The 14,435-nt window shown below is 32.2% G+C and overlaps 1 protein-coding gene across 1 annotated transcript in view; it reads right to left on the bottom strand.

The window, feature by feature from the left end:
- Positions 1-13,274, bottom strand: part of LOC106459994 (insulin receptor-like) — a 136,441-nt gene extending 123,167 nt beyond the window's left edge. Inside the window, exons 1-3 of the mRNA XM_013919674.2 lie at positions 13,212-13,274; positions 10,805-11,034; positions 9,560-10,096 (exon numbers count right to left, since the gene is read on the bottom strand). Of these exons, the coding sequence (XP_013775128.2) occupies positions 9,560-10,096; positions 10,805-10,943 (676 nt within the window). The 5' untranslated portion in view covers positions 10,944-11,034; positions 13,212-13,274. The remainder of the gene's footprint in view (positions 1-9,559; positions 10,097-10,804; positions 11,035-13,211) is intronic.
- Positions 13,275-14,435: the final 1,161 nt, after the last annotated feature.

The following is a 14,435-nucleotide window of genomic DNA, read 5'->3' as shown; positions in this document are numbered from 1 at the left end:
TTTTTTTGCTTTAGCATTCACTCATTCCTTACAAGCATTTCTTCATTTTAAAAGAATTATTAAAAACAAGTAAAAAAAATGTTGATTTTGCTGCTATCACTTGTGAAAATTAGCTTAATGTGAAAGAGGAAGAAACTTTGCTGAGTTGGGGGGGGGGGGGGTGCTACTATTTAAAGTTTGGAAAACACTGCCATAAATGATTGAGTATAGAGGCAGTTTTCCCTATTCAAAGCATTATACTGATGGCTAGATATTTGTGGAAGTTGCATGCTCCTGATACTAAAACATATGTTTAACATATTGTTTAAAAAGATTAAACACTTCTACATTCAAATTTTTAAATGTTTATGTATTCAATTTTTCTTCCTTTCTGTCCTTGTGCCAGGTTTTGATTCTAGACAGTAATTACCACCACCCCTCTCAAAAAAATGGCATACCAACCAACTCAATATTTTGGACAGAATTGGGTGAAAGCAAATTTGACATTTTTAAAAATAAAGTGAATTACAACCAAGTACTTACCCCTGGAATACTGAGAGCCTTTCTTGTTCAGTTTACACTCATGCTGTCAACAAAATTTGTGACTCAAAATTTATATTGAATGTCCTTTGCACATTGAACAACATGTGTTACTTATATGATTTATTTTACAAGCATCAGGGGATCTTACTAAAGCTGTGCTTTTCTACCATAATGCAACTTCTAGTGAAAGTTACAGTCCTGATGAAAACCTGATTGTGGGGAAATGGGTAGGAAATTGCAGAGGTAAGTAGCTGTTTTAAATTCATTTTAGTTTTATACATTTAAAATTCAAATCGGGTATTTCCACCTGTGAAATAATGAAAGCCAGAACACCCACATTTAAAATGAGGTGGGAACAGGTGAATATGAAAAGAACCAAAAAATTATAAAACTTCAAGTTTAAGTGCAGGAAGGTAATCCACACTGTAATAAAGATGCTGCCAAGCAGTTTGAGTAGAATCCAGAATCAGAAATATTATTTGTAGAACTGGATTTAAGGGAGAGCAAGTGAAGTGGATCAGCCTTACAGAAAGACTGGACCAAAAGGACACTCAGAAGTAAAGCATTCTTCTTATCAAAGGACCTCTTCAACCATGACACTGTTTAGTTCAGGCAAAATGGACATTTTTGAGAGCAATAATGGTGTACTATACCTGTGGAGTCAACAAAGAGACAAAAGGGATGGTATAAACAGGTAGGAGGAACACTATGTCCTATTTCTGCAGTGGAAGGTTCTTGGAGGAACAGTCCAATTTCATATTATGAGTGGATATACTACAGGGACTGTAACCCTTGTTTGTCCACACAGAGAAAATCCAGTGAGACACACAACCAGCCAACTTTGTTTGCATTTAGAAAGTACCAAAGAAAAACCAAAACTCCCAAAGATGGACTCAACAGCTTTAGGACAGTATAATGGGAACGTCAAAAAATAAATAAGAATAAAAACAGATGCTCCCTATTGTGGTTGGAGCTGAGACTTATAGTGATAACAGTAGTCCCACTTCCAATATCCCTGATGCTTCTCAGACATAGGAAGGTACCAACCAAGGCATCACCAGCCAACCAGATGGTAACCTTTGTCCAATTCAAGAGAGCAACACCCTTTCATGGAGCTCCAAGCAAATAGGGTGGAATATCTATGACAAATGCAGAGGTATATGTGACATGAGAATTCTGACTGGACAAATCCATACACGGGGTCTCTCATAAGGAAAGTCCATGATTTTTTGTTTTCATATATATTAAATAATTTCTCAACCTCAAACACCCACAGAGTGGTAAAGAGGAGTGTTAGGTAACATAGAAATAATTGGGTACCCTACAACAAACACAAGCACAGATACTTAATACATAAAAAGAAATTGTATTTACATATTTTATCTTTCTTGTTTTGTTTGTTTGAAATCAAAATTATTCACAATCCAAGACAACCTGGAAATGGTTAACAACGGCTGTTGGCCAGAATATACAAAAACCTACAAAATACTGATTTCATCAACCCTGGAGAATAATCACAGGTGGCAAACAGAATCCTGAACTGAAGATACAGTGATGTTATGAAGGTAAAATATCAAAAAGAATTGAGATTCATTCCCATGCTGCCTGTAATATGTCTGCTGAAGTGTAGAGAGACCATGAGATCAAAGACGTATAACGTATCCATAGGATTTATTGACGTAATTTTTTGTTTATTTTGATTTCACTAGAGGGCGAATTTGATGCTTTGTGTTGGAAAATGACAATAATTAAATGGTTCTGTTCACAGGAAATATTAAAAGCAAAACTGTATTGTAGGTGACTGAAGACTGCATGTTTTCGAGGCACAGTATGTTATAAGAATTACTAACTTAAGGCCTGTATATTTTTCTGATCTGATACAGATGACTGTATGAAAAGGAATGACAACCATAAGCAGAATCAAGATGCTAAAATCTTTACCAACAACTGTTGATAAGATTCTTCTGAACAGGAAAGAAGTTAATGTGAAATATATGGTCATCAAAAAATTAATGTCACGTTTTGGAACACTTTCATTACCCCGCCCCAAAAACGTACATCACCTATAATAGTTAAACAATGTAGCATTAGTGTAGCCTATATAATGCGTAAAGTTTAGTATACTCTAATCCCTTATGGTGATGGCACACTACGAGACACATTCACCATGTAATGCTGTTTGAATACAAGAAGAGAAACACCTCTGTAGCCATAAAGAATATCAAAGAAGTTTATGAAAATGTTTTGAACGTTCATGAGTGTCAACGATGGTTCAGCAAATTTTGTTCAGGTAACTTTAGCCTTAAAAATTGTGATGGCAGGGGCCAAATTGTTGGATTTGATATTGATGCTCTGAAGAAGCTTGTTGAGTCTAACCCAAGACAACACACTCATGAAATGGCCCTGAAATTGCATGTCTATCATAAAACAATACGTAAACATCTAAGGAATATGGGAAAACTCCTTAAAGAAGGTGTTTAGGTGCTCCCAAACTCTCTGAGGATCATCATCTCCAACAATGCACATCCACATGTGGCACATTTGATGCAACACAAGATTATGAAGATGGGTTGGGAAGTTCTCCCCCACCCACCATATTCTCCAGATATAGCATCATCAGATTACCATCTTTTTCGTTCACTGCAACACCATCTTAATGGGAAAACGTATGCAATTGTGGAAGGTGTTAAAGAGGACATTGACATGTTTTCTGCCTCAAAGCCAAGTGATTTCTTTAATCGGGGCATTAACAACCTGATTGTAAGATGGAAAAGCATCATCCATAAGAATGGAGACTATTTCATTTAATAAATGTTTTGTTTTGATATGTAAGTTGTTTGGGTTTTTTTCATCTAAATCTTGACGACCTAATACATACAAAGACAAAAACAGAGTAGGGTTTTTGTTTTTTAAATACAATGAGTTCAGCAGTTTAAAAAATGAGTACCTTATAACACAGCTCAATGAGCAGAAGCGTAGAAAGGACATAAGAGCTAAATGGTAATAGACCCAAGACTATTACATTATAGGGCTAGCCCAAACTGGTAATTGCACTGTGACTGGTTGATGGAAAATGATGTCACTGCCTGGCCACTTTGTTTGAATGACGTGCAACAATGGACAAACAAGCACGCCGTGCTTACAGCAGCAATTGTTTATATCTCTGAATAGTAAAATGCTATAATATGATCAAATACAGCATTTGCACTATGAAAAATCAATACATAATATAATCTTAATTTTGCTGATCATTATGCTGGTTAAAAGTTGTTTTCTTGGCCTTTTTATTTATCACCTTCCTCTGCTTTTCAGTGACAGCTTCAAGTTCCATAACTAAATTTTTCTGGTTTGAATTTGAAGAAGGACTTTGCTTGTCTCAATGTCGGCTCTACTTTGAGAGCCTACATCAGATGATGTACAGATGATACCATTTATAAGTTTTTCTTTTATCGTTTTTGTACTCTAGCTGTGTGTTCATGCTTTATGATCACTTGCATTTCTTATACTCAATGATAGCAATACTTGGTGAGAAGGAATAGCACTTAACTTTAATCTTGTTTTACTTTAGAAACCAAGTAGTACAGCTTTTAACCCTATTACTCACAGTTTCTCTATCAGGGAGATGGTAACATCACTCTCGTCATATGTCACAAAAATAAACTAAGGGATGAAATTGTGTAAAATTTAACAATAACATTCCTAAGTTTGTAGTTTCAGAAAAATATTTTATTTTTTCTACTATTTATAATAAAAAAATTCATTATTTAATGTAGTTATTTGCACTCGGACTCTGAATAGTTCACCTGCAAGGTGATTTTTATATAAAGTATAAAAATATTATTTATTATCTTACAGTTTTGACATTTCACTTGCATAATCTATAGAACCTCCTGAATGAATATCAAAAGTTTTTTAAGGTAAATGTTTATATTTTATTTTCAATTTTCTCTACTGTATCATTAACTCTACATATTATAATCAACATACACTACAATGAAATGTTTAAAATTAAAAATTGTGAATGTGTGCATACCTTTTAGACAAGTCAAACTTATAAAAATCATTAGACTTTTCAAATATGATTTTTAAAATATAAATAATACATAATTAACTAAAATATAATAGTAAGACCTAAATACAACTTAACTGTCTCTCTAACTATAGCATATTTAGGTAAGAAACCACTGTAAATGCTTTAGTTGATTAAGCAGACAAGAATACTAACAGCAGTTACATGTATACTGTGAGGAAAACTGCACACCAATTTCAAATTAACTATTGGTGGTGTACAGTGTAATCTGATCTCTTTCTAACAAGTATAGACACCTGTTTCTACTAACTATGTGTACATTGTAGATCTCAAAGCAAAGTATAGAAGGTGGGCATGGCACTCATTAAGGGTTTCCCAACCAAAGCAGCTTGTAGACTTTGGTATCACATGGCAAGTAGGTCAAACATATGTAGTTTACATGTACACTGCCAGCTTATGTGGCTAACACTGAACCTCTGCTGAAGTCAAGGTTTTCAAAAGTGTGTGGGTCACATGACATAAAAACTAAAGTTTATGTATTTTTTGAAAGGTTTTCTTTAAAATTAAAGAATTGTAACTTAGTTAACATAAAAATACAAATTATAACATACATTATAGTGTTAATTTCATTAGTATACATTGAAAGTAAAATGGTTTAATTAAATGTTGAATGTAGTGCAGTAGCTATGCAGAAAGGAATTTAAAAATGGCATTGGGGGCCATAAGGTTAAGTCTCAAAATCATCTCTACTAAAGTGGTCTGAACACACGACAGTTCTTACTGAAAGGATTAAATCTGTCTGCTCCCATGCACCTATAAACCCAAGTTTTAAGCATCTGTTTATCTTTCTGTGAGAAATCTATGAAAACTAACTTTAACAGTTAAAGCAAAGAGCCACAACACATCTACAACCATCTGTATGTTGATATATTTTTGTTAATGAAAACTGAAAGCTCTAACAAGTGTTTCAACAAGAATGCATGGTACATGAAACAGTATGTGGGCAAGTAGTGGCGTAATATGCCACAAGTTACAAGTTGCATAACAGCCTCATAATGTAACAGTCTTGAGTGAGACCTGTAGGTAACAAATACATCAAAGCAGACACGTGATACAATTAAAAATAATGAGAACAAGAAATTTTAAAGTCCATATTGTATGTTACTTCTAACCATAATTCAAAAAATTTTAACTCAAAAATATTTTAGAAGTAACATTTTGTCATTTCCAGACATTTATTGTAATTCATGAATAAAAATTTTAAAAATTCATAATTTCATTTCTGCACAACTGTAAAGTTTTACCTGTAAATAACTCATTCGTCAATTTTATTTAGGATTATTCTGCCATCCAAAGAATAACTTAATTTTTTTAAGCATTTACCATCTCTTGAGAATATATCATTCATTACTTGAATTTTAAGCATTTCCCTTAGCTTTTGTACAGGCCTTGACTGTCATCTTGTTGTTGTGCCACACCACGTGTTTTGATCTATTTACTAATCAAACACAGCTTTGAGGACAGTTATAACAAAAGTTCAAATATGATAGGACAGATCAAAATCATACTATCACATCATAGTAGACTAAATATACAAATGTTCTGTCAAAACATAGTACATCTCCATAATAAAACCATTTCATTATGCTTATGAATCATTATTTGTCAATTTACAGTTATATTAGCACAATGTGTTCCATACACGCATAACAAAAATAAATTGGCATCTTGCTACTTATTTATTTCTAATTGCAATCATAAGATGTTTTGAATAAAAATATTATAACCCTAGCAATTTATTTTACTTACACAAAATCAGTGGAAGATTACTGCATGTTTAAATAAAATGGCAATTTTGTTGTCATCTCTAGCTGATATTGGTGATTCATTCATCAAGAAAGAAATGTCCAGATTATGTTTAAAAAAACTGCAAAATTACTTTTTTAGCAAACATGTGTTGTTGTTTTTCCATGAGAATAGGAAGATAAAAACCATGTTAGAACACCTTAAAGTAGTACAGTGGTTCACAAAGTTATGAAGGTAGTGTATCCTACCTTTTTTTAATGAACCTGGAGAGGGCACTAATTGATTAATCAAATGTAACAGATTAATGAGCCCATCCATTAATCTATTAGTAAATACCCCTACCTGCCCAGTTCAAATGTTATTTAAGTTATGAAGTAACAAGATACATCAACAGAGACCATATCTAAGAAAGCTTACAATAAAACGATAAAAACCCTGTAATCCGAGCACTTCCTAAGGGTGGACCTTTCTTCTTTAGGGACAAACTACCTTAAAGGATTAAATATTTTGTTTATTTCATATTATTTGCCTTTACATCCTTAAACATCCTGAGTGAAACTTTTATGTCTTTAGTAATCCATTTTCTATGGAGCTATAATGTTTAGTTTAAAAATTCTCTAAATCTTAAATAAAAAGCCTCTAAGTTATCATTTTCCTATACTGAAAATAGATTTCTGATAGGTACTTACCACCATTCACATGTACAGCTCTTTCCATTTGGTCCTGTCCTTTATATACAAAAGTTGTATCGAATGCCACATGTACCTCGCGATCAAAGTGGTTCAACTGCATCACACATATAAGTCATCATGCGACAACCCTCCACCAAACTCCTGATGCATGTGACTCCCTCTATTTGATTCTACCGAACTATCACTTCAAAATTATGCAGAAAAGAAAGTACCGGTTTTCAGTGGAGAGGAAGGGTGGGATGTGTGAAAGGTAAGTACCTATCAGAAATCTATTTTCAGTACAGGAAAATAATAACTTCCAATATAGTACATTACCTCCATTCATGTGTATAGCTAGAATCCCACACTGAATAGGTGGAGGGACCAGTGCGAGGGATAGAAATAAGTATCCTTTGAAAGCGTCCAAAGAACACCAATGAAGTGTAATCCCCATTGGGAGAGGAACACATGTGGGAGGCTGTACCACTTCTGTACCAGGTATACTCTGCACTCAGTATGGAAATACACGGGCAGAAAGTTGGAGAAGCACAACCAAAAAGAGAAGGGAAAAGCAGTTGGGTTGAAATCCCAACCACAGTATACCAACATCTCAATCCTGTAGAAGACCTATCTTTGACAGGAATGTCAGGAAAGCTAAAATGGATGTGCCCCAAAGTGTAGAGTAGCTAGAGCATGATGGACCGGTCAACTCCAGTCCAAAACCAAGCAGCATCAGGAATAGAGCCTCTGACACATGATAGGAAAAGGGTCCACACCGTTTTCACCTCAAGTTAACTCTTTAGGTCAGTTAAGGTAAAATAAATAATAATAATATAATAAAAATGTTTCACAAGGCACATTAACAAGCAACTTGGAGTAGCTAGTTGGTAATGTAATTCAATAGCATAACACAAGCTCCATGTTCCCCAAGTGATTTACAACTTATAATGGTGCGAATAGTAGTTAGATATGGTTCAAAGGGCAACAAAGCAATAAAAGTTTACATTGACGTTTACTGTTAAAAGTTTAAAGCTATTTAGGATAAACAAATGTAGTTTCATGTTACAATTTAAAGTCATTCTAGAAAGAAAAAAAGGGTAATTTAGGGTAATTTAGATTTTTTTTGGTGGTTATGAGATTGGCCAATTTGACCAACCTTGTAGAGAGTTAGGGTAGAGAAAACAACAAACAAAATACAAAGTTTTACTGAAAACAAACATCTGAAATATATCTAGGAGATTTTAGAAATTACTCAAAGAAAATTTGAGATTTTTGAGATGTAAAAAAGTATCTTTAATCTTAACATGAAACTCACTTTGCATGCAGACTAGTAAAAAAATATTGATAAATTTATGGACAAATCATTTTTTAGTTTATTAAAAATACTTCACTAAAAGATATGACATTTTGTATATGAAAGGCTTATAACATTTACTGAAGGTCTGTCAAATTTTGTGAAGATATACATACTATATTAAAAGTTAGTAGTATCAAAACTATAAAGACTTTAAACAAGTACAAAGAGGTCATGCATTCAGTCAAATTGACCAAGCCCATGTTGAGAGAGTTCAATAACTAAGTAATTAGATAGAAATAATAATTCACATAAATTTTTGAATTATAAAAAACAGATACATCTTCAAGCATGGAGATAATGGATCATAATTATAGTGTTCTATATTACAAAAAATTGGAATAACTAACAATCACATAATGTGATCAAAATGCCCTTTTAACATGTAAAGAAAAAACTGGAGTATTCAGCGTAAAACAGTCCACTATTAACAACTGCTTAGCACACAGATCTTCATATTAATTTTATCTCTAAACTTACTACCTAGAGAAAGAAAATTGTCAATTTATGGCATATTTCTTTGGTGAAAAATATTAAGCATTAATTCTTTATTTGTAATTGTTACTGCTACAATACATAAATCCATTTTTTAAAAGATGTAGATCTACAAAAACCAATATTGTATGCATTTCAAATTATAAGCAAGCAATATTTGATAGTTTTATTTTGTTATTACCATTAAAAACATGAATACTAATTTAAAATAAAAACATATTACACATTTCTGAAAAATGAACATTAATTTGCTAAAAATACTTTCTTATGATGGATTCTCTTTGCAAATTTTGTGAAATTCCAGTTTATTGTATTAACAAATATCCCATTACTATTGCACATAGGTATTTAGGTCAAATTTTTTATAGGTTTAAGACTGATTCAATTATAAGATCAAAAATAAGAAACATTCATTCTCCTACAATTTTATGAGATTACAACTGTGATCATAAATAATTCTTATTGAAAAAAACCACTAAAAAAAACAGAATCTGCTTGCAAAACTTTTCCTTCCAGTGGCTGTAAAAAAACAAAACAAATTTGACATTCTGCAATAGGAACTCTACAACGTTTTTACTGAGAAAATTTTACAGGTCAATCTAAAATGTTGATATTTATTTTAAGTATCACTAAATTAGATCACACATCCATTGTTATAAAAATGTAAAAAAGAGAGAATACCTTTTTGGCACCACTGAGAATTCCAGCATAATCGTTGAGAAATTGGCCCACTCCTGGTGTTGAGAGGACAATGTGATTGACAAGCATTTGGACATTCTCGTGAAGGTTGATTGTGTTTAATGAAATGGCCTCCTTGACCAGATTTGGCAATAAGATCCCAATCAATACTTTTCACATAGCAAAGATTTGGATTTTTTTCTATCCGAACAGACCCTCGAATAATGTTTGTTAGGCTTTTTAGTCCGATTTCTTGAAGCTGAAACATTTCATAAATAACTAAAGCATAGTTCTGGAACAACACATTGCCTCTTATCACTGTCAGTTCTGGAAATAACTTCCCTATTGAAGTCATACCAAATGCACGATATAACAACAAGTAGCCTGTTATTTCACGGAGTTTGGGAAATGATAGGTTTTCATAGCTTTTGGAAGTTCCATTGTCAATCAAAACAATTTGAAGAAACCCTTCAACTACAGTGCAGTTTTCAATCTTCTTAAACTGTTCTACAGAGTTACGAATATCTATGTTCTGACAAACTGAAAAAAATATACGTGTGTAAGTACGTACGTATATATCTGCCTATTTTTACAAAACACACCTGCATTAAATATATATTAATGTAGGATAAAATTACAATCTGTATTAAATTACACTTTTACATTATACAGTACTACTATACCAGAAGCACAACCCCTGGATTATAAACACACACAAATAATTAGTTAACATATAGCAAATCAGAAAAACCCATTTAAAATACAAAATCACAACACATAAAGCGAATACTTTACATACTATAAAATATGAGTCGTGTTATTCACAACCAACACCGTGTCAATGCAGAAGATAACATAGGAGTACTATACCACATCTAGAAAAAACAAACAAGCAAGTCCTGCACCTTCCTCATGGTCAGTGAAGGTCACCCCAGACCCAGCTGAACCCCCTCTCTCCCCACTCCTTTTGGTACACCACCATGCTTCCACAAAGGTCATTGTACAACTTTTTGGTGTTTATTCTTTATTTTTAAATGCTATAGTATGATTTGATACGGTAAACATTTTTTTTGTGTGCATGAGGTAGAAGGTTTTCCACCCCACTTAAAAGTTATAATTGTCACAAAAACATTTACAATCCATCTTTATACCTACTCAACAATGCCAGAAAATTGTTCACATTTACAATGTCACTTTTTAAATATTTCACACTAATATAAAACACAGCAACAACAAAAAACAACATACCTTTGCCTGGTTGTTGCCCGGAAGCAGACTGTCCTCTATCAGATACACAAACAGCATAAAGACACACGATACAGAACCAACTTCTTCGACAGTGAAAGGCCATACTTATGACTATGGCTATATCATGAATAAACTGCATGTCTTGTTATACTTTTAATTAACACTGGGTATTGCACACCAGGGTAAACACAGGCTGGCAGTAACATGAATGTTCATATCAACCAACATTCCTTGAATAGAAAGAAAATGATATTGCTTAAAATGCTATATATTTTTTAATATACAAAATTTTTCAAATATAAAATTTAAAATGCAATAATTAATTTCCTCTCTGTTCTCAAAGAGAGCTACATAATGGAAGGAAGCCATTTCTCTTATTAACAGAGAAAACAACTCTGATTGTCAAATGCCTGATTGTTACAACGTGCAACTGCAGGTAGATTTCAGGAGTTTACAGTTCAGGTACTAGCATAATAATCTACATGTTTAAAAAACATTATTCCACACGATCAACATTTCAAAAACCATTTCCCAGCATAAAAGTCATGTTTATGATAACAATTTTAAGCTAACCAATAACAGTACTTACTCTTTGGCAGTAACTGGATGTTTCAGTGTTTCTATTTAATCAACTTGTAATTCAATATGACAATTTGAGTGATTTTGTTCATTCTAAAAGTTATAGTTATTAAAAAGCAAAACATATGCAAGTTTACTTAGCAATCTTCTTAATAGTTCCCTGAAACAACTTTTAAGTAAAACACCATTTTAGTACATGTGCATACATATTAGTGTCTCGGAAGTTTTTAGATTCAAATATATAAAATTTTTTTAATGTGAAATGGTAAAATTATTCTTACTTTACTTAATAACATTAAATAATTAAAAAGTCAGACTAAATATACGCTGTATAATGCTGTTTTTTTAAAACTCCCACATCAAGCAAAAATATATCCCTTTTCGTATTTCTGTATTAAAATAAATGCCTATCATAATTAGCATTATTTGTTTTTGAATTATAACAAATCTTAACTTACATCTACTTTTCTAATTTTCCTATTTCCTAAACAATTTTCCAATTTTTTCTATGACTTTTGAGATCTATTGTGAAATCTTATTTCAAGTTAAAAGGAGTCCATTTTAAAAATTGATTATTCAAGTTTATGTATACTAAATGTACACGCAGCTCAATTTTACTTGGTGCAAGAGAAAATTGAAAATTTTCTGAAAATGCATGTAAGCTTATATCATTTTTATGGAAAAAATGGCCATTAACTTTTTCAAAAATTGGAAATCTTTTATATGCATTTTTCTCCAATATAAATTACATATATTCAAACACTCACAATACATACATATATAGGGAGGTATACAGAATGGTTTAAAACCATAACTAATACAAAAAATATTGCTCTACTGCTGCTACTTACGTGTAGTATATCTCATAAAATTGCTAATTTCAGTTGTTGAAAACACCCTTTAATAAAGAATTAAAAGCGTCAAAACTTAAGCTCCTCAGTTTTTAAAATCACATTGGTATTGTGGAATAACACCCGATAGATATAAACTTTTTACTTTTCTTTTCTATCAGTTATTTTTAAGCAGAGTCACTAGCATTAATAAATTTTATGTTTCAATGATTGCTGTATTTCATACACATTCCCAAAAATTATTCTCAGCCTAAAGTGCTTTAAAAAAATGTTTCCGATAATTCAAATCCACTTGTACTTTGAGTTTCAACTAAATAGTGTTCCTTGAATCGTGCAATCAACACTCCTTCATAAAAATAATGTCATATAATCAACATTTATTCAAATATAAAATCGCTTGATCACTTTATATTTTTATGTAGCATTTAGTTTGGATACACTTTGTATATGATTATGAATGACACTGGTAGTGGTACACCATATGATACAGTATGTATTATACTAATTAATATTATTAATTATCATTCACCTCTGCGTTTTTTTTTTCTAACAAATAAATTGTTTTGAACGTTTTGGGTATGTGTTTATATTAGGTTTTAAAATCCCTGTAAACACAATCTTTAAAAGGTTTTAAGTCTTTATTAAGAATCATGATCTTTGTGACTGTTATTGTTAAGTTAAAAGCATAAAGAAAAATGTTAAATAAGGCCTAACACATATGTAACAATCCGTTTTGTTTCCGTTAGGCCTACAGCTAATCGGTTAGGCTTAGATGTGCAAATTTTTACGGCCGATTTAATAACATTATTTTAGTAAATTTCAACATCTGGCGGTTTTGTTGGCCTTTCAGTAATGGAAGTCTATACCATAAATCATTTAAAAAAATACGGAGTGCATAATAAATCCTCACTTTTATATAAAAAAAAAGACTTAGCAAAAAACACTTAAATATCACATACGCAATATGTCTAGCTTACTTCTAATCTACATTATAAAACGTTACATGGCTCTCAACGTAACGTGTAGTAGCTGCGGCAAGAATCGTAAGATTCACAAACAAAAACGTTATACAAACACGTTACTCTTTAAGATTGAGCTGCGAATACTGTGGCGTTACTTAAAACTAAAAGTTAAATTTACAAACAGGCAAATTTCAGTATTAAGAGTATTAAATAACTACTCTTTGCAAGTGAGATTAATTTATTAAATTAGTGAATGTGTATATACATGAAAGTATCAATATAATTTAAACTTATATTTATATGTTTCTCAACACAAGTCTTACATATTGAAAGCTTCTTTCACTCAACTCGTGCTGAGGAATACTCAGAACAAGTTTTTTCTTCGCGTACAGCGTTGAAAAGTTCATAACCTATGAAAAAGCTTGTATTGTGCAAGCCTAAAGAAAAGGCGGAGTTTGAAACAAATTACCTATGATAATAACTTATTATATTAGATTTTCCTTCACTAAAAATAGATGAATAGCAACAGATGCCAACGCAACTACAAAATAATATATTTTCAAGAAGAGTTGACTGATTAATATTCAAAAAAGAGTAACACATGAAAAAGCTTAGATTCGTAACTTTCTCACAATCATATTAGTGACTGTACATAGACTCTTAGAATCTTGAAGTTACAAATGCTGCGTAATTTGTGCAACTTTTTTCAAAAAGGTTGGTAGATGCGAGAAGTACTGGTATGATTTCAGAATCACTGTTGCACACCAAACTAAGACGTAAACTTAGTGGTTAATGTAACAGAGATTTAATTATCTATACTCAGAATATCAAACAGTTTTTCATTTATTTATTTAATATATATTGTTACAACAGCGGATGTCACGCGATCATGGGAGCATGCGCTGGAGTTCTAGAAAGATCGAGAAACCTGTCGAACATCCTTGCGTTTGCTAGACGCGCGCTCTCATCATATTGTTACGTTAGCGGAAGTCACGTGACCCTGGAACATCACGAATAATCCAGTATTAGCTAGGCACTTTCTATTCTTGTATATAAGTGCGCCAGACAAAGAATCGGGATAGATAGAATAGCAGACAGAGAGATTGAAGATATAGACGGACAATTGAGTCAAGCGCGGTAGTAAGAAAAGTGCGTGAATCGTTTGTTGAGAATTGTAGCGTGTGTTGAAGTGTGGAAATTAAGTGTATCGCAAAGTTGTATTGAGAAAGAATAGACTAG

Source organism: Limulus polyphemus, unplaced genomic scaffold (assembly GCF_000517525.1).
Source record: "Limulus polyphemus unplaced genomic scaffold, Limulus_polyphemus-2.1.2 Scaffold691, whole genome shotgun sequence".
NCBI lineage: Eukaryota > Metazoa > Arthropoda > Merostomata > Xiphosura > Limulidae > Limulus > Limulus polyphemus.
This window is presented reverse-complemented; position numbering and strand designations above follow the sequence as displayed.